General features: G+C 36.4%; 1 protein-coding gene across 2 annotated transcripts in view; it reads right to left on the reverse strand.

Annotated features, from left to right (window-relative positions):
• Window positions 1-25624, reverse strand: part of EIF3H (eukaryotic translation initiation factor 3 subunit H) — an 87109-nt gene that overhangs the window by 47257 nt on the left and 14228 nt on the right. For both annotated transcript variants that reach the window (XM_059995086.1, XM_059995084.1), the window contains exon 2: window positions 19521-19677. In XM_059995086.1, the coding sequence (XP_059851069.1) occupies window positions 19521-19677 (157 nt within the window). The remainder of the gene's footprint in view (window positions 1-19520; window positions 19678-25624) is intronic.

Below are 25624 nucleotides of genomic sequence, written 5' to 3' on the forward strand. Positions count from 1 at the left end.
CTGTTAGGAATTTATACATATAAATTTTACACACAGACATATATACATTTATTTGCGTGTGTATGCCAAAACTCACTGAGTTATAGGTCCCATTTTATTAACTAAAATTGATTTGATAACATTTGCTTACATTTCCATCCATTTCATAATTCAATTTCCCAACAATTTTCGTCATCAATAGAACACTTGACATTTGACTCCTCTAAGCTCAACAAACTTTTTCCTTAACAGTTTATTTAAATGAACACATAGGTGCTCTGATTATTCTCTTCGAATGGCAAGGGCCCTTAAGATCAATGGCAAATGAGAGTGTAGTTTTTTTTAAATGGAAAGAATGAAATAGAAGACAGTATTTTAACAGTCTCAACGATAATCTGGCATTGGAGCAAGACTGCTTAACCATCTAGGGAAAAAAGCAGGTAACAAAACTCATCCTTAGTGGGATGGTGGCAACTGCAGCTGAAACAAAAGATTATCCAATTGATCAACCCATTTCAATCTCCTGAAGTCTTCAACATCTTAAACAAAACTCCTCTTCACTTCTTAGTCACTACTTAGCAAAAACACCAATGGTCAAATGCAAGTATGGTTTATTGTTCCTGTTTTTAGTGGATCAACCGACACTCTTTAAAAAAAAAAAAAGATTTATACAGTTTGAAGGGAAGCCAGAAGCATCCATAAGTAAAACCGGCATCCAATATGGAAGTTAAATTTAGCATGCTTGGTGTTCAGAGAGTCCATTTATATTGCAAAAGCTAGGCTAAACATAACATTTGTAACTTTTAAACACCTTTTTTGAGAAATGGGATGGGATTTTTCTATCACTGCTAATTTACTTAGAAATTATATGCTTTCCCAAGTTAAATCCACCCTTCTAAATATAGAGCATGCTCAAAACATTCAACCAGCTATCATATAATAAGACTTCTGGCCTAAATTTATTTTGTTAAATTTCTTTATTCTAATCAGTTCTCCTTCAAAGCTAAGGAAAAAAAATACTTTTTCTATATATGTTAAAATTAGGGAAGAATGTATTCTTCAATCACAAACAAAATTAAAACAAAGGAAACTAAAACAGTAAAATTTTTTGTCACATTATTCAAACACTGTTAATACTATTCTGCTACCTAAAGGATCAAGTTTAACTAATTTAGCTTTGTGTGCAATTTACAATCTCCTTTTTTTGGTTCTAGCCATTCAACAAATATTTTATTGAGCATTTACCATGTGCCACTGTTCTACATACAAGGGAAACAATACATCAGTCTTAGTTCCTGAGCTCAATAAACATCCAGTCTAATAAAAGTGAATAACTGAAAAAGATAATTAAGATTAATCCTGATAGTCCTCATAATATTTATTAATTACTGGGGTGTTTTTCACTTACCTCCAAAAATTCTTTGCTACTTGTCCCACCAGGAGATGGAACTTAACTCCCCTCCTCTTGAGTAGTAACTCACTTCTAGGGAAAAATAGTAAATATTCAGTGGAGAAACCTGGCAGTCACCCCCTAAACTGAGCGGCCAAGGTTAGTATCACCAGTACTAAAACATGTTGAGATGATGTACCCCCTGATATGATGTGATGAGAAACGCACTTCTTTTGTATTCTTCCCCAAATTCTACAACCTCAATCTAACCACGAGAAAGCATCAGACGAACCCAAACTGACAGACAGTGGACAAAAGACCGGATACTAGTACTTTTCAAAATGTTAAGGTCAGGAAAAACAAGGAAAAGGCACAGATTGCAGGAGACTAAAGAAACATGACAACTAAATACAACATGGTATCCTGCATTGAACCTTGGAACAGAAAAAGAACATAAGTAGGAAAACTGGAGAAATCTAGATAAAATCTGTACTTTAGTTAATGGTCCCAATTCTTAGTTTTGACAACACCACAGTTATGTAAGATGTTATGGTTATATAAGATGTTAACAGTAAGGGAAACCTCTGCAATTTCTGTAAATCTAAAATTATTTCAAATTAAGAGAACAGAATAATCCACTAACCAGGAACAAGACAGATCTTGGTTTGGGCAGAAAACAAGTAGTTTAGCACAGCTGGCATATTAGGGGGAAAATTGAGGGTAATGTCGAAGGATATGTCAGAGAGAGAAGCAGGAACCACACATCTTCAAGATCTAGTGCAAATTCCACTAGTTCCAACCTAGTGCTGAAGTGACTTCCTCTTCTGAAATCATTTCCTATACAAGCCATTTGTATATAACCAAGTATTTGCCTGGGAATAGTACAGTACTTACTTCATAAAGTAGCCATAGGGATTATATTTAATGCATACCAAATGCTCAACACAATTTTTGGCACTTGATAAGGGATCAATAAATGTTAGCCATTACAACTGAGGTTGTAATGTTATCATTACCAATACAATAATTAATGATGATGGTGATGATGATGACAACATTCAAAGATTACTGCCTCCCCATGGCTAACTTTCAAGATTTTTACTTTTTAGTGATCTTTCCCAGTTAAAAAGAGAAAAAAGACAATTTCTTCCTACTAATAGCTAGGGAAAATACCTATTTTACTAATAATAGTAAAATCTTGATGTACAATTGCTTTTTTCCCCATACAAAGAAGAGTAATAAGGTTAGTCAACAAATATGAAGAGATACTTGGAGTCAATAATCAAAAGTTTAAGAACTGCATAAAACGGAAATCAAAGGAATGTCCCTAAAATTTGAATACAGGCAGCTTCCATATCCCCCGTGTTCCACACCTGTGGATTCGATCAACTACAAATTGACAGTATTCAGGGAAGGGGGAAAAAATTCCAGAAGGTTCCAAAATAAGAATATATAAGATAAAAAACTTGAGCATGCGTGGATTTTGGTATTCACTGTGGAGGCCCTAGCACCAATCCCCCGTGGATACCAAGGGATGGCTGTACATCCTTTCTTATTTTCTTAACTGGAAAACTCAAAATTTGTAGTTTAAAAGCTGAAATGTTTCAAACATCCCAAAGAAAACACAAGCTATTTAAGGCTGGTTTTTAATTATTTCAAGCCTTTTTTCTTCACCTCTCAAACAATTTCATAGACTGTATAACACTGTGTAGCTCTCACAGTGGTAGTATATGCTATGTCAGTGGGCAAAGTTGTATTCACACCAAATGTAAAAGTCTGGCGAGTTCCTTTGTACAAAAGGCATTTTGCAGTGGATACAAACTACTGCCAATAACACTGCGTAGGATCACACATGGGAAATGATAATTTCTGCATCAAATATTCTTGATATTGAAGTGCTGATGAGCTACAATGAATGTTCTCCAACATCTAATTCATATTCTGTCAGAGACAGATCCCAACTGGCCTGAATGAATTTAGATACCCAATAGTATGTCTAAGATGGTATAGCATAAAAGTAAAAAAAAAAGTTCATCTAAACTGTGAAAAGTTACATATTAAGGCACATAATACATAACTCTACCCATGTTGTTTAGCTATTAAACTATTAGGAATAGACAGTATAAGGAGAAAAGTTGTTTCTTCCAAGAGAGAAACTCTAATTTTTCAGCCAAAACATCAATGTCCTAAGGTTTCCGTAAATTATAAAGACTTCCAAGACAGAGTGATGATTCAAAAAGGATATCAGACACCACCTTACCCATGTGACCAAACTTAGCATCACTAGTGATGTCATGTGGATAACATTCTACCCTCCAACAGGATGTAATAAGAAGAGCACTCACCGTTGTGGGTTTACCCTTCAAAACTCCAGTCTAATCATGAAAAAATATCTGACAAACTCAAACTGAGGGACATTCTACAAAACACTTAATCAGTACTCCTCAAAATTACCCATATCATGAAAAACAAGGAAAGACAGAAATGGCCACAGACCAGAGGGGACTAGGGGGACACAACAACTAAAAGCAATGTGATGTGGTATCCTGGACTGGATCCCAGAAAAGCAAAGGACATTAATGGAAAAACTGGTGAAATCTGGATAAAGTCTGGAGTTTAGTTAACAGTAATGTGCCAAAGTTGGTTTCTTAGTTACACTTATGTACCACAGGAATGTAAGATGATAACATTAGAGGAAACCGGGCTGAGGGCTATAGGAAAACTCTGAACTATCTTTGCAACTTTTCAGTACACCCCAAATTTTTCCAAAATAAAAAAGTTAATAAAAAATAAAAACTTCAGACAAATTTGTTTACAAAAGTTATCTAGTAGCCACAGATAAACTTTCTTGGAATAAACACTATCACCAATGCATTCAATCACCAAGCTGAGTTTTCATGAATATTTCAAATACACGACCAAGAAGAAAAATAAGTCTTAGATTAAGTCACAGAATTATAAAGAACATGATAGTCATTAACTCAACCATTTAACTTAAAACCCTTCAGTTCAGTGGCCTCTTGCTGCTTACAAACAAAACCTAAATTCCTATAAGGCTCTGAATGACACAGCCCCTTATTTCTAACTCAGAAGGATTTATTCAGACGGCCTAGATTTCTAAAAGTTGCTAAACAATGGCAAGCTCATTCCCACCTCAAGGAGGGCCTTCACACTTCAGTATCAGGGACTCTGAAGGGACCCATTTAAGGTGGGGCACCACCCACTAAATCATCTGTTTATTTCTTCCACACTACATAACACAATTTGTAATTATTTTATCTGGTTAACTGTCTTACGTCTCTCTCCTCAACGTGTTCATTATGTTATCCCTCAACATCTGCCAAAGTTCCTGCGGTAGCTGGCACTCAGTAAATATCTTTTAAATGAATGAATGAATCCACCAACTTGTAAAAACTATTCTCAAGACAGGACACAACTGTCTAAAGAATTCCATCCCATGAATGGACAGTGCTGTTGGAAGAGTGAAGTAAATCTACTTTACTCTTTATTTCTATTTTTAGAAGATCTTAGTTCTGCCCTTTGGAGCTTTATAATAAAGATCAATCCTCTCTCCTTAAGACAGCCCTAAAAATATCAATCCACATCTATACCATATTGACTATTCCAAACAATGCACGTACTTTTCAAAATGGCCCCGAAAGCTCCCTTAATTGAAAAATCTTAAATATTTAATATTTTAGTAAAGCTCGTATTGCCCTGCTGGTTATCAACAGCTTACATTTACTGTACCCACCTGCTCTGTCACACATACCATTATCACAGAATGGGTGCTGTTTACAAATTATTCAAGAGGAAAAGGGATGACAAACAGGATTTAATTCTCCTAGAATATGTCAGATATTAAAGCTATTTGATACATGAAGTCAAGCCCTCAAAATATGTGTATAACCTTGAGCTCAACCTTTTACAATTTCTTCCGTCTCTCTAGTATTCACCTTTTCATTCTTAATGCTACTGCTCACATTTCATTCAAACTTTCATTATCCATCTGTTTTTCCTGCCTCTAGACAAAAAAAATATTGATTTTATACCCTTACACCTCTGCTGGGGAACCCAGAATGACACACAACATTTCAAGTCTAAGCCTCTTTTTCAAGCATTCTGCCTTCCATAATCTGACCCTATCTATCATAATTTCAGACCATTTCCCCAAACTAAGTCTTTGCTGTAAGTGACAGACCTCACTTTCCCATGTTTGTATCACATGCTTGTTCCTAAATCTATGCCTCTTCATTTTGTATGAGTTCACCTTTCCTCAATGAGTCACAAACCTCTAAAACTTAAAAGTACTACCCTACTTTCTAAAAACAGAAAGCTACAAACTCTTGGTAAGCAATCTTTCCAATGCTCAAATCTCTTCCTATTTTTAACACTCTTCTCCTTTGTCTTATCAGGGAAAACAAAAAGGCTGTTGATTATCACTTCCATACGTCTTTCAGTACCAAGGGCAAATCAGGTATATTAAAAGAAGTCCATTACATTTTTAAGTGCCCTTCACCAGGCTTAAAAGTTACACTGGGACATGGAAACTTCAAGCCAAACTACAATAATTGTAAAAGTACTCAAAAATCAAGACGGGGCGGGGGGGGGATCAAGACAGTGAAAATTAATCAGCACATCAATAAATGTACAAAGCATTTTACATGTAAATTTTCAAGAGAGCGCTTTTAATAATGATTATTATTACTATCATGCTAAGGACAACAATATCTTAAGTTATTAAATCTTCCCTGTCCTCCATTTACTAGTCCAAATGAATATTTATTTTCCTAAGCCGAAACATTTGCTTAACTATACAACAAAGATACTATTAAATACCTGTGAAAGACTATTTCTAAAATTAGTGGAAGGAAAGTCTGTTGATTTTGATGACTAAAAATTTCATTGATCTATATTAATAGGCTAGCTAAAGTTTAAAATTTCAAGTTCAAAGACAAAGCAAGACAATTTATCAAACAAATTAAATTCTGTGATTAGTATAATTCATTCATTATGGGCGAAGTAGTTAAAAATCTTTCCATAAATTCTCAAAGATGCTCATCAAAACCATTTAATACCAGCTGAAGGGAAACCGATAGCAGTTAGTTACTACATTCTCAAGACATGAAATATATATTTAAATGGATGTATTTATATCAAACAATAATTAATTGAATTACACCAAACAGCATTATAGTGCTCCACTACCACAGGATAAACAAAAGTGTAATTATGATCCAAGCAAAAAACTAAAGAGAAGCAAGGTCGGATGAACTTGATACTCAACTGCTGCACTTTCAAGCTTTTAATTTTGTTTAAAAGGTTTTCTCGTTCTAAGGTTCGCTTAGCTGTTGAACTTGCACCTCCCCAGAATCTCAGCTTGGCCAGAGCCTTTCTTTTAAAAAAATCTCTTTGCAGTGAAAGAAATTATGGTCTAAATCACAAAGATGACAAGAAACCTTAGCAATTTAAATAGACAAGCCTTGAAATAATATTGTGATCAAAGTATCAAGCAGCCTAATAAAACCCAGGTGGCTCAAGCTTATCATATACGGTACTCATTACCACAATTGCACTATTTAATCTACTTCCTGGTGTCAACAAAAACTTTCTGTTATTAATTCCCTCCAGTTATGGATCTGCTTAAGTTACTGCAGTTTTCTGATAAGACATCTCTTTGTCCAAAAAAATTTTTAAAGAGGGAGCAAGTCTCATTTTAAATGTTTTAGAACTAGAGCCATGGTTGGTAAAACCACAGAAACCACAGTGGCTTTGTATTATTAGTCATCTATATAAGGTTATGTTAATTCCTAAGGAGGTACCAGATGACTCATGATTAACAGTTTCATAAGAGCTCATATGTTTACATCAAAAAGGTAACCATATGCACACACAAAGAACTGTTTTACAAGTTATAAGCCTCAAAGCCAAATAAGAGATTTACTCACTGACAAAGGTATACAGGATAGATTCTGCCAGTCAACTCCTCTTACCCATACACAACTTCTCCATCATTCATATGGTTGGTCCCCTGTTGGTTACAACTTGTAAGATTTTGAAGCAATTTTCCCATCTATAGGTCTTACTGACCCTTTTTAAAGTACTTAATTGTTTCTCAGGAAACTTGTTGTATGGCATAATTTGTTTCCAAAAAGATTCCATTTATGCAACATAAAAATGCTAGCTAGCATTATTAAATCTACCTCAACAATGGTGTCAAACACTGAAGCAGCAAAAAGATTTTATATTAAAAAAATAATAGAGAAAAATAAGGCTGGCATGATCATGGTTACCATCCCTGGATTTTCTAGTTGGTCTCAAGCACAGGTACCACAACATCCAAAAGGGGAAGTTGAGAGCTGAATGTATCGCAAGCCTCCAGTTTACAGACAGCTGGGTGTACTGGTGACAAAGGAAAATCACTCACTGCTTCGTGCTTCATGAGTGGCACCCAGTGTTCACACAGATTCCTTACAACTTACTAACTGATCCATTTCCTTTCCATGTTCTCTTCTCTCTCACTCTGCTTGCGCAGATGGCAGTCACAGCAGATTGGAAGCATTGCACAACATATCACTTAAGCATACTGTGTACTCAGTAAAGAAGGAAATTCACATGACAAGCTTTATCAGTATTGTCTGTTTAAGTCATCTGCAAAGCAATGTATTCTAGAAAGTCTTCCTGTGTCATCAGTCAGAGGCTGATCTCCTAAGTCAAATTAAACCATCTATTCAACCTATTGTTTGTAACTGCATTCAACAGCATTTAATGAGAATGTGTTTTTCCTCCCTTAACCCACCCAGACCAATTTATACTTTCAATTAGCTTCTCCATTCTTTCAGCATTGAAATGATCTTAGAGTGCTGGAGGTGACTGTATATATTCAACTACCACTAATTTTCTGTTGACCTAAAGGTCAGAATTGCCCTTCATTTTAATTTAATACCTAGTATACAGGCAGAAACTTAAGAAACTTTCTGAATCTAGTGTTAAATTCAACAAACATTTGATTCCAGCTGTGCTGAGAGTAAATGATAACACCAAGAAGTCACTTTTAAGTAAATACATTCATGCCTACAAGTCACAACTGCATGCATCTATAGCACTCACAGTGCTTTCAACAAAATACTGGCATTACTGACAACCCTCCTAAATTGTGTGAATTACATATTAGATGGGCACGTTGGAATTTCTAGTTCTGGATTAGCCACTCATTTTAAACTTGGGCCTCTCTGGGCTTCAGTTTCCCACGTGCAAAAAGAATCACAAAAGTTCCTACTGTGATCCACTCTGCAAATGTGAAAATTGAGGCTAGAGACAAATGCTTACAATCAGTAATAAACCAGAACTTTACCAGAACTCAGTCTAAATTCCCTTCCTTTTATGCCTTTCAGAAAGTTTGCAAGAGCTGTGTAAAAATGATTTAAAATTTTTCCTCAACTAACAGCTATAATGGTAAATGTGTACACACACCATTTCCATATATATGGAATTGGCTACTACTTATTTTTTATCAGGCTGCCCATAGGATGAGGAGACAAAAACGAAATACAAATCTGGCTTATAGCAATACATCATTCTCACGGTTAATCATGTCAAACATCTCCTAAAGGAGCAGGGAAGTAACCCAGACATGCTTACCGTGATTTTAACATTTCACAATACGTAACGTTTCACAGTATGTCTATACCATCCCATTCCTCATTCATTCACCAGAGAAAATGGCTAATACCCATAAAGGTGTTATATCACCACTCTTCATACAACCCTTCACTCTCTTCCAGTAATGAATCTTTTTAATGTTTTGCTTTATCTGTGTTTTCAAGGTAGGAGTGGTGATAAGAGTGTTATGAGGAGGAAAAGAAGAAATGAAGAAATAATTCACCTCACCAAAAAAGTCTTGCTAATAGACTCTTAAAACTGAGTACATTTGATTATAGATTAAATTACTGACAAAGAAATTTTCGTCTAAAATTTTGGGAGTCCCTACCAAGTGAGATCAAAAATAAAAATAAAATATTTCTAATATGAAAATGAAAAACATGATGAGTTTACAAATCTTTAGGAAACAAATTAAGTTACAAAATAATGGAATCACTCTGAATCCCAAACCTGGAGATGTGTAGGCTTGCAGACACATCTTTATAAACCCAAGTCATTCTCCAACTACACAAAAGTTTTTCTAGACACTTGCACCTGAACAGCAACATAATCTTCACTTTATGCCATAATCTGGTTTCACTAACGTAATGTGCTAACAAATCTCCCCGTGCTTCAAGTCAAACACATTTTTTAGAACAGCTAAGTTCTTCAACGAACACTTCAGGAAATATCCTTAGCAGATACAGGCACGAAATGGCCAGTGGAAATGCCTGGCACATAGTTCCCGCTGAAATACTGACTTGATGAATGAGTAACAATGGAATAAAGAAAGAAAAGAACAGGAGAAGGTAAAGTGAGAACAGAGGAGCCTGGAAGCTACAGGAGCGTGAGGACAACTGTTATTTGTGGAGTGACTGCTGCCTTTGCTGCCTGCTGGGGTCGCTGACACATGCCCCAAATCCAAAGTTCCCTAACTAGGACTCTGCTGCCTGACTCTTCTGACCACTGCTGCTGCTTGTGGGACTAATAGCCTGCCACCAAAACCCATGTCCACAAGGTCCTCACCTTTCCAATTCTACAAAACAGCAACAAGACAGATAAATTTCTGCAAAGACCACTGGAGTAATTTTGTGATCCTCTCACTGATCAAGGAGGGAAGAAAGGTTGTCTGTATATTAAAATGTCTGTAGTTACATATTAGAGAAAACAAAGGGTGAAGATGTATGGGGTGAAGAAGGGGGGAGATGTAGGGCTGCATTATAAACCTATGCCATCATATTGTTACTTAAGTCAAAATAAATATTGTCTTTGTTCTCAAATGTATCAGAAAGCACCAAAAATGTACTGAGGAAAAATTACCAATTTTAAAAAAGGGCAGCAAATAATCCTCATGTTGAAAAGGGATAAAGGTATGAAAACACCAGTCTGAAACTGATAATAGGTAAGCCTTGAAGAGTAACCTCAAACAGATAAAAGTTTCAAGAGCTATGAAAATTTCACCTAGAGAGATGAAAACAAAACAAACAGAACACTTCACTGGCATGACTAAGATATCACTCTATATTAAAAGGCAGTTTGCAAAACTCAGTATTAGCACCCAAACGTCAAATCTAACTATAAGTAATCTATCAATCTATAAAACTTGCAGATCAGGTAATGTATTTAATTGGGGGGGGTGAAGCCAGGTAGCACTTCTCCAGGGCAAGACAGGAAGCTTGAACTGTGATGGGTAGGACAATTTTTGGAAAAACAGAAATAGCAAAGGTCTTTGATTACACACTGTAGCTGTGGCTTTTTGACACTTTAATTAGTGCCAAAACAGTTCATTTCTAATGGTTATTACCTTAAAGTTTAGTAATAAATTCAAATATCTATACCTAATGTCATTGTGATTCAAAAGTAAGGCAATTTTTATTTAATTAAAATTTAAACCACTGGGAATAGTAATTTAAGGATTACATTTTTAGACTTGGGAAACTTAGGAATTTTAAATACTATTTAAGTATTGTATCCACCTGTAATTTTCAAATCTTAAAGTATTACTTTAAGTCTGGACAAAATTTGAACAGGTTTTACTTGGCTTCTTTCCAAACCATAGCACTTACGCTTTAGGGACTGAGGGAGGGTACACTGTAAAGCACTTTAATTTCTTAAAGCAGAAAAACCTTTTACCTTGACCACATTTTCAATAGTATATCCTTCCATGCACAGGAGTTTCTCATTTAAAAAGGGGAAAAAACCCTAAATTTTAAAACATGCAATAAAAGCAAAAATATTTTTCAAGCTTTTAAAATGAAGTCAGACCTTGTTCCTACTCTTGTATTTAAAATCTTGAGACGCCCAAACCGAGAACAAAAAAGGCATAAAAATAATCAGGACTGATGCTTTATATTTGGATTCTACTTCTCATATTCTAATCACCCTAATAAGCCAAAAACTAAACATATAAAGTAAGGTTAAGGTTTTTAAGTCAGTTTCAAATCACAAACTATAGCTTTCTGAGTGAGCAAAATAATTTAAGTAAGCAATAATCTAAAGTTCATTACCCTGAATATTCAGTGATAAATCACTCAATGTGAATGGTTTAACGTTTTCAAAATACTACCATGAATAACAACAAAGACATCAGTACCCTGGAGAACTGTGCCATAATTCAGTGTACAGATTCTCTCTAGTTACCTGACTATATACAATGTTTCTTTTAAAATGAAATATATATGAAACAGGTTATTAAATATTTAAAATTTATTAAGTATCCTATTTAAATATTTATTAAATATTTTAAATAGAGCTAACTGCAGCATGGGTCCTGAGTTTCCATAAACAAGGCACTCAATTATTATTGTCAAGCATCTTTTTATGTATCAAAAGAGCCTAGATGTCAAAAACAACTTCTCCACCTAATACAAAATCAGCAACAAAATCTGATATTATCAAGGAACATAATTAGCTCTGAACAATAAAGATGCCAAAATGAATATATATTAAATTCTAGAGATGCTTGTGTTATTCATGAGGGCCCAGAAATGTGAATAATTGGAACAAACTCACAAGACATAACTTCCTTAAAAATTACTTAAAATGCAACTAATAACCACCTACAAAATCAAACTGTACCTCCCCTGTGAAGTCATCCTCCAAAAGGAATTAGTAGCTCATATCTGAGTGTTGCCATCATTTTTCCCCTTCCTCACACTAGACTTAGATTAATTCTGTTTCACAATTCTTTATTTACACACTTGTCGCTCCCACTTAAAATCTTTCAAAGCAGTAACTAGGATTTTATATCTGTATCTTTTTCACCACCCACCCAATGCAATTTTTTTCATCACCTACTCAATGCAATTTGCTGGATAAAAGCTGAAAAGGAAATTTTTTTCTGATATCTGAAACATTATCATACCTCCACTTGATGATCTGAGATCACAAAGTAAACATGCTCCTACTTCTCCAGTAAGTTTCAAAACACACTTCAAAACTATCTATATATAATATTTCCAATATTTCCACCAAGAAAAGCTCTTTGGGGGGGAAAAAGCAATAAAACAGTATTTTTTAAAAAACGATATCTGTCGAACAGACCACAGTGATCAATGACTGTTCATACAGATGGAAGATAATACAAAATAGTTAAGTAAACATCATGTCTTTTTACAAAATGTCCCCATCTGTCTGAAAAAACATGAAAAGCTTTCTCCATTCTGACTCAACCCTTCCCTGAACTCCAAAGCAATACAAAGCCGAAATAGTGATCATCAGCTAGGGTTAAAGCAGTTTTGCACTCAGTGTGGGCTGCAAGCAAACTAAGGAGAAGGAAGGCGAGACTTCAGGAAGCAAGTAATTAAGCAGAGACTTTCTCCAGTGTAAAATATAGCTTACCTATGTAGAAAGTATTGCAAGTAATATAACTATACAAACCCACTCTCTCCGAACCCAGTGATAGAAAAATAACACCTATGCCATGAAAAATTACTGTGATTACATTTTATTTGAATTACATTTTTGCCAATTCTTATTTTAGCCTTTGAAGAGTCTGTTTAAGACGATACTACTTACTGCTCTTCTGTTGGTAGCTTAATGATAAATGATAGCATATAACACAGTCTCTAGTAGTGTTTCCTGGTCTAACACTAAACTTGAGTTTAAGAAAATAATTTTCAAGTACCTGAAAATAAACAGAAAGGTTAAGAGCTATGTGCATGTACATATCACTTCACTGTGTGGAATTACTTCAGTAATTACACATGCTGCACACGTCAATACTGTCTCAGTTAGGCATCACTTCATTCCCCTAACTGCATTTTAATAGCACAATACAGTCTTCATGCTTCATTTCTGAAAGAAACTTATTTGAAGGCCAAGGATCATCCTTTGTGACGGACTTAAAAAGAGCAAAATTTAAAAAATTGTCTATTCCAAGTATGAAAATTATGGATTTGGCTCTGATGCAGAATAAAGTAAGCTTCTTGTATCACCTGCAATATTATATTGATTTAGTCTGCTGAAAAACAAGACAGTGAGTTATTGGATCTGTGTTTAATTCACTGCACTTTATAACATATTTAAGGAATTCAGTTGTATAAAACAGTATCTGAATCTTATCAGATGAAAATATTTTTCCTTTTTAGCAAGCCTCGGGTTGCATGTCTAAGAAAACAAATGAGTCTCCAGTTCTCCTAAGCTTGATAATAGTGCCCCCTAATGGGAATTTTAATATGAGTTTTTCTACTTAATTTTTAAAAAACCATATATTCTCTAATATGAGCATATTATCTCTCTAGAAAGTAAATTCTGTAACATAAAAGTTTATCGAGATTTAAACCACTCAAAGGAGAAGTTATCACATATGTAAAAAAAAAAATGTGAATTCATGGAGAAAACAAGAGAAACTTCATGCCACAACTGTTTCTCGTTTTCTGTATCAGCTTATTGTAACATCATCCATGGTAGCACTACCCAGAAAGTTAATCTCGTAAGGAAATTATCCTTCAGTTATGTTCCCAATGTTCAGTATATAAGCAATTAATACATGCTTGATGAAAAACATTAGTCAGTCAGATAAAAATAGGTTCAGAAGTGAATTATTCGGCGTCACACAGATCCTAAGTATAGAGCTGAAATTTCCACCCGGGTTTTCAGGCCTCATACCACTACCTTTCCACACCACCTGGTCACAAGTCTACAACCATTAATTGAAAGCCTTTCTTCCCTGTTATCCACAGACAGTTCCCACATACATCAATAATATGTGGGATTTTTTTGAAAAGAAAAATGCATTAAAATTAAAGTAAATACCATTCTGATACTTTCCAGGTGCACCACAGAAACAAACACCTGATAATACCAGCATTTTCATTACAGTGCCCATAATACATTCTGGATGAGAGTCAATGTCAAGGGCAACATCTAGAAGAAATAAGTAACAAACAAAAAGCCATCAATTTATGATGAAAGAAGGAACTACCTTTAACTTTTCAGAGCAGGAAAATAACAAGAAAAAATTATATATAAAAAAGAAGTGGTCAAACTTTCTTAAAGAACCAGACAGTAAAAAAAAAAAAAAAATTCAGGCTCGGTGCCCATACGGTCTCTGTCACAACTACTCAACTAAGCCACTGTAGAAGGAACACAGCCACAGAAAATACATAAGTGAATGGGCATGACAGTGTTTCAATAAAACTTTATATGCAAAAGCAGGCCCACAGATCATAATTTGCTAGGCCCTAATTTAAAACATCTCTCTTTTGGACCACAGATTAGAAATCTCAACTTTACACGAGGCACAAAAACACACAAACCAAAAAAACCCAACCTAACACAACTCGAAATACATAATCACTAAACTTATTAATGTTTGATGATTTTTACTTCCATAGGGTGAAAAGCAGAGGAAAAGATCTTTCCCTGAATAAATATTAGTTTTAGCAAGCATATAGTACCAGAATAGCAGTAAGCAAAACAAAAGGCCTTTACTTTAGCATGATTTAAAATAATCAACATGCAGGACTACAATGGGAAAATTTAGCTTTTATCAAGGTTTGATAAACATCTAATGGTGACTGCATACCAATGCCCATTAAGATAAATAAATGGGGACTTCCCTGGTGGTCCAGAGGTTAAGACTTCGGCTTCCAATACAGTGGGTGCAAGTTCAATCCCTGGTCGCAGAGCTAAGATCCCACATGCCTCTCCACCAAAAAACCGAAACGTAAAACAGAAGCAATATTGTAACAAATTCAATAAAGACTTTAAAAAATGGTTCACATCGAAAAAACTTAAATAAATGGATTAAGTGAGAGAACCTAAAATTTAAGACTACTACAGGAGGCTATGAAGAAATACAGAGCATTGTCTTAGATTATTCACATATATAAGAAAAATGGCAAAACCTACTAGCTTCCAAAGGCAAACCAAGAAAATCGAATTCAAATTCAGTTGTTTTTTCCCAAAAACAAATTTAAGATATAGAATAATGATGCTCTGCACTCAACACCCTTTAATCACTGGCTTCTACTTCATTAAATTTCTAAAATCAACACCATTTAGGTGGGAAAAATCATGGGATTTGGGACCAGGGACCCAAAGATCTCAACCCCTATTCTACCAACTGCCAGTTAAATGATTTTGGACAAGTTGGCCTCAGTTTCCTAATCTGGAAAATGGGATTGATAAAACCTTCAACTATGTAGAGTAAATGATTATAGGAAATGCACATATAATACACAGCGAACAATGCCCTGTAATTTTTTATTATTATTTAACATTAAATTGAAGTCTGTTCTAATCTCAGTGTTATTAAAGCATTTTTTAATGAGCTTCTTAAAGCACATGTTAATGAAAAGGTACAAAGGCCAATTATCTCAAGTCCATAAAAGAAGCCAGGTTCCATGGAGAACAGTATGAAGGTTCCTTAAAAAACTAAAAATAGAATCACCATATGACCCAGCAATCCCACTACTGGGCATATACCCAGAGAAAACCGTAATTCAAAAAGACACATGCACCCCAATGTTCACTGCAGCACTATTTACAATAGCCAGGTCATGGAAGCAACCTAAATGCCCATCGACAGACGAATGGATAAAGAAGATGTGGTACATATACACAATGGAATATTACTCAGCCATAAAAAGGAACGAAGCTGGGTCATTTGTAGAGACGTGGATGGATCTAGAGACTATCAAACAGAGTGAACTAAGTCAGAAAGAGAAAAATAAGTATCGTTTATTAACGCATATATGTGGAACCTAGAAAAATGGTACAGATGAACTGGTTTGCAGGGCAGAAATTGAGACACAGATGTGGAGAACAAACAAATGGACAACAAGGGGGGAAAGCGGCAGGGGGTGGGGATGGGGGTGGGATGAACTGGGAGATTGGGATTGACATGTATACACTGATGTGTATAAAATGGATGATTAATAAAAAAATTTTTTTTTAAAAAGCAGGAAAAAAAAATTAGCTTCCAATGATCAAGATCTAAAATTAGTCAGACATTTTGCTTTGTTTATCTACCATATTTGCACTGAACAGCTATTTCTTGCTAATATTCTAAATTGAAAATTTTATAAAACAAAATTAATTACCCGAGAAAGCCACGTGACAATGTAAACTGTTCAGGAATGGATTCTGCTCCCAACTGTGCCACTAACAAGGAAACTGAGTAAGTCACTTCAAATGAACCTCTCAGGCTCCTAACTTGTAAATCAAAGAAATTGTGCTAACAATCCCTGGTCTTCTCCCTTGTCTTCCATATCTAAAATAGTTATTACTGAATTATAATTAAGTATCTCCAGATAGGTTGGTGAATATGGGAATAGAGATAACTTAATACTGCCAAAATGGTCTAAAGAGAAATCCCAACCATAATCCTATGTGAGTATTACACACATTTAATATTACAGTAGTTCAAATGAAACGAGGAGATCCTGACTGGTTTAAAATAAAACAAAATAAAATGCATATTGCACGGAAGTTTTTTAATAATGCTAATACTTAAGTGCCTAGAATAAAACAGCCTTGGTTAGTTTCTAGAAGTATTATCTTAATGAAAAAAAGATGTGTAGACCAAACTGCAATATCAAGGTTATATTAACCTCAGTAAGAATATACTTTGTGTTATTAAATGTTCAAGGTACTATGAGGATGTGAAGTCAAATGAGATAACATTTTATCAAAGTTAAAGTTGATCAATTAAACGTTATATAGAAAATGAATGATAAAAAGAAATTTAAAAGACAATCTCATTTATAATAGCACCAAAAAGAATGAAATACTTAGGAACAAACTCAACCAATGCGGCACAACACTTGTATACTGAAAACTACAAAACACTGCTGAAAGAAAGTAAAGACGACACAAATAAATGGAAAGACATCCAGCCTGTATTCATGGACTAGAAGATTTAATGTTGTTAAAATGCCCATACTACCCAGTGTGATCTACAGATTCAATGAAATCCCTATCAAAATCCCAATGGCATTTTTTTTTTTGCAGAAATAGGAAAAAAACATCTAAAATTCACATGGCATCCCAAAGGACTCTAAATAGCCAAAATAATCTTGAGAAAGAAAAACAAAGCTGGAGACCTCACACTTCTTGATTCCAAAACATATTACAAAGCAACAATAATCAAAGGAGTATGGCACTGGCATAAAATTCCTAGAAGAAAATACAGGGAAGAACCTTCATAACACTGGTCTTGGCAATGGTTTCTTAGATGTTACACCAAAAGCAAAGGCAACAAAACCAAAAATAGATAAGTCAAATTATATTAAAGCTTCTGTGCAACAAAGGAAACAAAAGAGTGAAAGGAACAAAACATCTATAAACCATATATACGAGGAGTTAATATCCAGAATATATAAAGAACTCCTTCAACTGAGCAACAACAACCAAAAAAAATCCTAAAAAATTAACAAAGGACTTGAATAGATATTTCTCCTTCTAAAGAAAACATAAAAATGGCCAACAAGCATATGAAGAGATGCTCAACATCACTAATATCAAGGAAATGTAAATCAAAACCACAATGAAAGATCGCCTCACACCTGTCAGAATGGCTATCATCAATAAGACAACAAATAACAAGTGTTGGCAAGAAGATCGAGAAAAGGGACCCCTCACACACTGTTGGTGGGAATGTCAACTGGTGTAGTCACTGTGGAAAACACTATGAAAGTTCTACAAAAAAAATTACATATAGAATTATCACAGGATCCAGCAAATCCCACTTCTGACAAGATTATATATCCAAGAGAACTGAAAATAAGATCTTGAAGAGACATTTGCAGCATTATTCACAGTAGCCAAGAGGTAAAAAACCATCTAAATATCCATCAATGAATGAATGGAAAAAGAAAGTATAGTATATACATACAAGGGAGTATTATTCAGCCTTAAAAATGAAGGAAATCCTGCTGTATGCTACAACATGAATGAGCTTTAAGGACCTTAAGCTAAGTAAAATAAGCCAGTCACAAAAAGAGAAATACTGCACAATTCCACTTATAAGTGGTATCTAAAGCAGTCAACCTCTTAGAAACAGAAAGTAGAACGGTGGCTGCCACAGGTTTGGGGAGGGCAAAAAGGGGAGGAGTTGGTCAATGGATATGGAGTTTCAGTTTTTGCAAAACGGAAGTTCTAGATATCTGCTCCACAACAAGTGGCATAAAGTTAACACTATTGTACACTTAAAGATAATTAAGCTGATAGATGTTATTTGTCTTAACTGCCATTAAAAAAAAAAGGTATCCGGCTTCCCTGCTGGCGCACTGGTTGGGAGTCCGCCTGCCGATGCAGGGGACGTGGGTTCGTGCCCTGGTCCGGGAGGATTCCACATGCTGCGGAGCGGCTGGGCCCGTGGGCCATGGCCGCTGGGCCTGCGCGTCCAGAGCCCGTGCTCCGCAACGGGAGAGGCCACAACAGTGAGAGGCCCGTGTACCGCCAAAAAAAAAAAAAAAAAAAAAAAAAAAGGTATGTACAAAATGCGTTCTGAGAGTTCAGACAAGTGAGAAATTATTTTCAACTAGTTTTTTTTTTTAATCCTTTAGGATACTGACCTTAGCCTTTGGTATGAGCTTTTAACTACTATTAGCCTGTGCTAACAAAGCAACTATACCTGTAGCACAAAAATAAAATGCTCCTGAAATACTTAAGGAGTGTCGTCTTTCTGAAGTAGATAGCTCAACTCATCTTTTCTTAAACAGTAAGCCAAATGCTATAGTAGGAAATGGGTGTTGGACACAATGACAATCCCTGTCCTTCACAATGTATTTGGCAAGCTGATTTCATAATGGGAAAGTTAACTTCAGCACAGCTCCTATCCAAATTATGAGAATCACAAATTCCAAATAAGTAAAGTCCAGACTAATGAAGTGTTTTATAATAAATCTTCATTTCAGAGAATTTGTATAATTTTTTTTCAAGAAACTCAGAACTAGGCTACCCTGATAGACTCCCAATAACAGAACATCAAAGGTTATGGTGAACATTGGATTAATAACCATTTGTGTGCACTGCAAAGACACAGTAAGACGAGTACCCTTACCTTCATCAAAGTCAGCATCATCTTCAGTGTGCTGGGGGAAAGGAAAGCAGTTGGTAATTTCAAGCCGATCTTCAACAACAAGGCCCAAAAGCACTCCTTGAACCACCTCAGTTCCCTGTCCTTCTTCTTGGTAATGTTTGATAATCTTTAATACCACCTAAAAGAAAACAAACAGAAGCTTAAATACCATCTTACAGTTTACACTTCCTTTATTTCAAAGAAAAAATAAAACTTGCCTAACCAGGGCTTCCCTGGTGGCGCAGTGGTTGAGAGTCCGCCTGCCGATGCAGGGGACACGGGTTCATGCCCCGGTCCAGGAAGATCCCACATGCCGCGGAGCAGCTGGGCCCGTGAGCCATGGCCGCTGAGCCTGTGCGTCCGGAGCCTGTGCTCCGCAACGGGAGAGGCCACAACAGTGAGAGGCCCGCGTACCGCAAAAAAAAAGAAAAAAAAAAAGTGTCTATGTATAGCACTCACAACCTTCAAGTCAAGGGTCCCTAAAGGTCTGGCATCCAAGAGTTCCTTCACTCAAAACAAACAACATCACTTCAACCTGAGATCATTATAAAGTGATCCCGTTAACCTTTGTTAATAGTAAGATAATTTCCTGCCACAGATGATAAAAGTATCAATAAAACACAGAGATAAAGACCTCAATTATCTGAATACCTAAAAGCAGAACCCTCTGACAAATTCTCAACACCTCAAGATGGTTCCTGAACAGAGCATCTAATTAATCAGAGGAAGCAACAATGGGAACATGTATCTAAGAAGAATCTGCTTGGTAACAGAGAACAAAAAGAGAACCCAGTCTCCAGCACTACCTAATTTTTCTCAACCAGAAGGATACACCAAATAATCTCTAATGGATTAGTCAGCTCTTACTATTACTCTGTCCTTTAATATTTCCATGAAGATAAAGAGGTAACATGATTGAACAGGTAATTAATTTAAAAGTTCACAGTAACAGTAATGATTAATAATAATTCCTACAATATGAGATTGGTAATATATTAATGGGCTTTGAATAGTGCTTGGCACGTAGTATTTATTAATAGTAGTCTATTATTCAGTACAAGCCCATGGCCTGAAGACTAAAGGGCAATACAGTCTACAATATAATGGAAAGTCCTCAGAGGGAAAAAATAAGTCTAACAACAAAATGATAATTAGTATCTTACTGATTAGCATTTAATTTAAAACAAGTATATTATTGACAGAAATAAATCATTGGTAACCAGTCAGTAACACAGGTTACAATTATTGAACACCATGTGCCAGGCAGTATTCTAATTATTTTACATGTATTATCAATCATGTAATTCTCACAACTACCTTAGGGAAAAGGCATTATTATACTCATTTTACAAATAAGAAAACTGAAGCAGAGAGAAGTAAATGACTAAAGATCACACATCCAGGAAATGGTAGAACCAAGATTTAAACCAAGTCAAACTCCAAAGCTCGTGTACATACTTTAACAAGGACATGACTTTCATATCAGTAACTTAATAATTAAAACCATGAGTTAGGAACAGATATGAAGCAAAGACTCTGTGATGAACAGACCCAAAAAGACTTTACACCAGTGTAAGATCCAGACCTCCTAAGAACAGCAAGCTGTCAGCAGGGAAGAGCTTCATGCAGAAGGACTGGCAGTACTAGTTGGTGTACTACTTCAATATTGTGAAGTGGGGAAAGTGTACAAACCTTACATATTCCTGTATAAAAGACCTCTCCACTTCTTGAAAGGCACAAAATGGGCTTAAGGGGTCATGCAGGAATAGGAATGATTTACAGCTCTAGCATTTATTAGCTGTGACCTTGGGAAAGCTATTTAATCCTCCTAAGTCTTAGACTTCTGACTTGCAAAATGGAGCTACTTCATATCATTATTGACACTGTTAAAAATGAGAAAATGTACAGTAAATACTTCACACAGGGTCTGCCATGTAATAAATGCTCAATAAATCATCAATATTACTGACTTTATCAATAAAAAGAAAACAGAACTGTTTAATTCCTATTCAACTTGACTCTCTGCCAAGAACAATCATTTCACACACTTAAAGAACAGAAGAAACATGAATGGCTAAGAAGGGATAAACAAAACTGATAGAGTTATCACAGACACACCTACCAACTTGTGTAGTTCACCTAGTTTCCTGGATACTTAACCCTATTAATGAGATCATTGAACCACAGTTGAAATCAAAGTAAATGAGAGATGCTAGAGGATACCTGAGCTTAATGTAGATCTTTGCACAAATCCTAGAACTGATTCCTAACAGCTGGTTCCTGTGTGTGCAAAAAACAGTATTGATGACTAGGGCCCAGCATACTTTCACAAAAAGTCCGGCCAAAATAACCTTATTTCCTTTTACAAAGAAAATAGAGATAAGAAAAAATAATTATTATGTTTAAAAACAAATTAGCATAGTTTAAAAATATCTTATGGGCTTCCCTGGTGGCGCAGTGGTTGAGAGTCCGCCTGCCGATGCAGGGGACACGGGTTCGTGTCCCGGTCTGGGAGGGTTCCGCATGCCGTGGAGCAGCTGGGCCCGTAAGCCATGGTCGCTGAGTCTGCGTGTCTGGAGCCCTGTGCTCCGCAGCAGGAGGGGCCATGACAGTGAGAGGCCCGCGTACCACAAAAATATATATATATATATCTTATACTGAAACACTGTCTTCACTCTTACAAAGTGAACTGTAAAGGGGTTGGGAGCAATGTAACCAAACAGCATAGCCGCCTGATATGCTTGCCCCAAGAATCAATACAATTTATACAGCATCCACAGAAGTACAGTGCTCCAAGTAGAAGAAATTATTATCTCACTCTTTCTAGCATCACTGACCTGTTACAGCCAGTTCTCTACAACAATCAAGAGAAAATTTACCAGTAACAGTATTCAACTGAGCAACGGGAAAAGCACAGTGGTTTAACCATCAGCTAAACACAATCAACATGAATAAGTATACCCCAAAAGGGCTAATTGTAAGAGAGAAAGTTTAAAACTCTGTGATGAGAACCAGTTCAATGAATTCAAATCTCTCTCCAGGCTACGGACACTCATAAAGAGCACTTTCCACAGGCTTCCCTGGTGGCGCAGTGGTTGAGAGTCCACCTGCCGATACAGGGGACACGGGTTCGTGCCCCGGTCCACGAAGATCCCACATGCCGCAGAGTGGCTGGGCCCGTGAGCCATGGCCGCTGAACCTGCGTGTCCGGAGCGTGTCCTCCGCAACGGGAGAGGCCACAGTGGTGAGAGGCCCGCGTACAGCAAAAAAAAAAAGCACTTTCCAAATAGTGAAGCACTAGAGGATGTGTCTTACTTTGAAAGACAAACTAAGGACCACAGGTGACAGTTTCAGAAAAGAGTATTTCAATTTTAAAGATGAATTCTCTCTAGCATTTATGGCTGCCCAAAACAGAAGCCTTTAGGAAAGGCCTGGTGATCACTAAAATGATTTTGCCAATTTAATAAAATCTGATGAAATAAAACATTCAGAAAGAAAACAACTTTATCAAAACTAAGCAAACTCATTCTTAATTTTGACATTTTAGAGCCTTCCTATTTCCTATATACACATTAAAATCTCAATTCTTTAGTTCAAAAAATAATGTACTGGAATTGCATTACAAACTTCAGAGTAGGCTCATTTAGATGTCAAAAGGAAATTCCTGAGCAGGAGGAAACTACTGACATACAGGCTTCTGAAATTCTACACAAATAACCAAGAACTTACTGTATATAGAAAAATATTCCATATATTATTGGTATTTATAAGAACCCATGTACTGCTCATGGTCTCCCCTCTTAAATGTTCTCGTAAAAATGAAGGGATGTTTTTACTCACTGCATCTTCAACACCCAACACAGGTACTAGCACATAAAAAATACTCAAAATATACTTGCTAAAGGAATGAATGGTAAACATTTATCAGTCACTTATGCCAAACACTCCACCAAGTGCCTCACATGCAATTACTCATTTAATCCTCAAAATCACTATACAAAGTCAGTAATATTATTTTCCCATTTTACAGAAGATGAAACAGATAATCTGACATAGATTTATTAAATCAGGAAAGTGAGATCTGACTTCTGACACCAAGGTACATTTAATTACTTACTTCACAGTTAACTGAGTAACTTTAGGCTCCAAATATGTTTTTCATAACAAGACTGAAACAGAATGCAGTGGCGACAGCTCTGGAAGAAGTCTCTGTAACTAAGTTGTAGACGCAGGGTTTCTGCATGGAGTAAGAAAAGTTCAGTGAAAGATTTACAGGGACCTGCAGCAAAAAGACTGAGGGAGGGCTTCCCTGGTGGCGCAGTGGTTGGGGGTCTGCCTGCCGATGCGGGGGGCGCGGGTTCGTGCCCCGGTCCGGGAGGATCCCACGTGCCACGGAGTGGCTGGGCCCGTGAGCCATGGCCACTGGGCCTGCGCGTCCGGAGCCTGTGCTCCGCGGCGGGAGAGGCCACAGCGGTGAGAGGCCCGCGTACCCCAAAAAAAAAAAAAAAAAAGACTGAGGGAATGGTACTGGTGGTCACATTTTTTGTGCCCTGATAAGAAGTATCATGAACAGGAAACTGCCACTGAGTGTAAGAATGCGATTCAGCTCTTTATCTTTAGCAGCACTATCCTCACAAGCCACAAGATGGGAACGTTCCACCACACATGTCCTGTTTCAGTCATGCTTACTAGCCTTTCATTTTTCTCTCCCTCCAACCAATCATATGCTTCTGTCCATAAAACAGTGCTGATATACTTTTAATTAATCCTGTTTATTGATGTCATGCTACCTGTTCTTACTCTTAAAAGCAAGATACATGAAAAACTTAATAGCTCCCCAAAACAAAAACATACTCCTCTATTATACTTTGTTTATAAGCATCACAAATGTTCTTAGCTTATCAAAATGACCTGGGGAGGAGCTTTTTTAAATAAATGAAGAGAGGTCTTCACCCTGGCTACATATGACAGCCATCAGTATTTTTAAAATACTGATGCCTGAAACCCAATCCCTAAAAATCAGAGTTAGTTAACCTGGGTTGGGGTTCCTATACAGTTTTTTGGGTTTGGGGTTTTGTGGGCTTTTTTTTTTTTTTTTTTAGTTTTGGTTTCTATTTTTGTTTTTAGATTCTCCAGGTGATTCTAACATCCTACTTCATTCTAACTTTTAATGAGGTAGTATGGACCAGCCTTCCTTTTTTGTTCTGTTTTTTGTTGTTTTTTTTTAATGAGGTGAGTTTTTTTGGTTTTGTTTTTTTGGCTGTGTTGGGTCTTCGTTGCTGTGCGCAGGCTTTCTCTAGTTGTGGTGAGCGGACTTCTCACTGTGGTGGCTTCTCTTGTCGCAAAGCACGGGCTCTAGGCGCACGGGCTCAGTAGTTGTGGCATACGGGCTCAGTGGTTGTGACACATGGGCTTAGTTGCTCCGTGGCATGTGGGACCTTCCCAGACCAGGGCTTGAACCCATGTCCCCTGCACTGGCAGGCGGTTTCTCAACCACTGTACCACCAGGGAAGTCCTTTTGTTCTGTTATAACTTCTCAGGTGATTGCAATGCACTCAACTGGTTAAACCACAAGTTTTCTTTCCTGTTTTAAGACTCCCTGTGTTGCTAAAAAGTGAGTACACTGAGAAACACAGACCCAAGAATGAACCTTTTATTTATAAAAGCATAAAGAGAAACTCAAGCCCTACTTGGAAGGATCCCTACAATAAAAAAATGAGAGGAAAGGTAATGTGAGCAGTTCATCTGAAAAGTATTCACGTGTCTAGAGCAGAGTAAAACTTACTCTTTATAGCTTGACCCCATATTTATGACTACTTATGAACTACTACTACTTATGAACCAACCAGGTTCCTTTATCCTATAAATTAGCAGGTAAATGAAGATTCTTCTACAAATTATGCCTTACGGGACAGAAACAAACTGGCCAGCAGAATGTGAAATTACCAAATTCTTCTACACCTCCCCAACACTGTCATATTCGGAGTCTAAATGCTTATTAACCTCCTTGATATGCCCTGCATAGTAAGTACTGTTCTTGGAATAGGTCAGCAGTCTCTGGAACCATCTCCTAGCTTTCTGAAGTT

Source organism: Delphinus delphis, chromosome 17 (genome assembly GCF_949987515.2).
Source record: "Delphinus delphis chromosome 17, mDelDel1.2, whole genome shotgun sequence".
NCBI classification, from domain to species: Eukaryota; Metazoa; Chordata; class Mammalia; order Artiodactyla; family Delphinidae; genus Delphinus; species Delphinus delphis.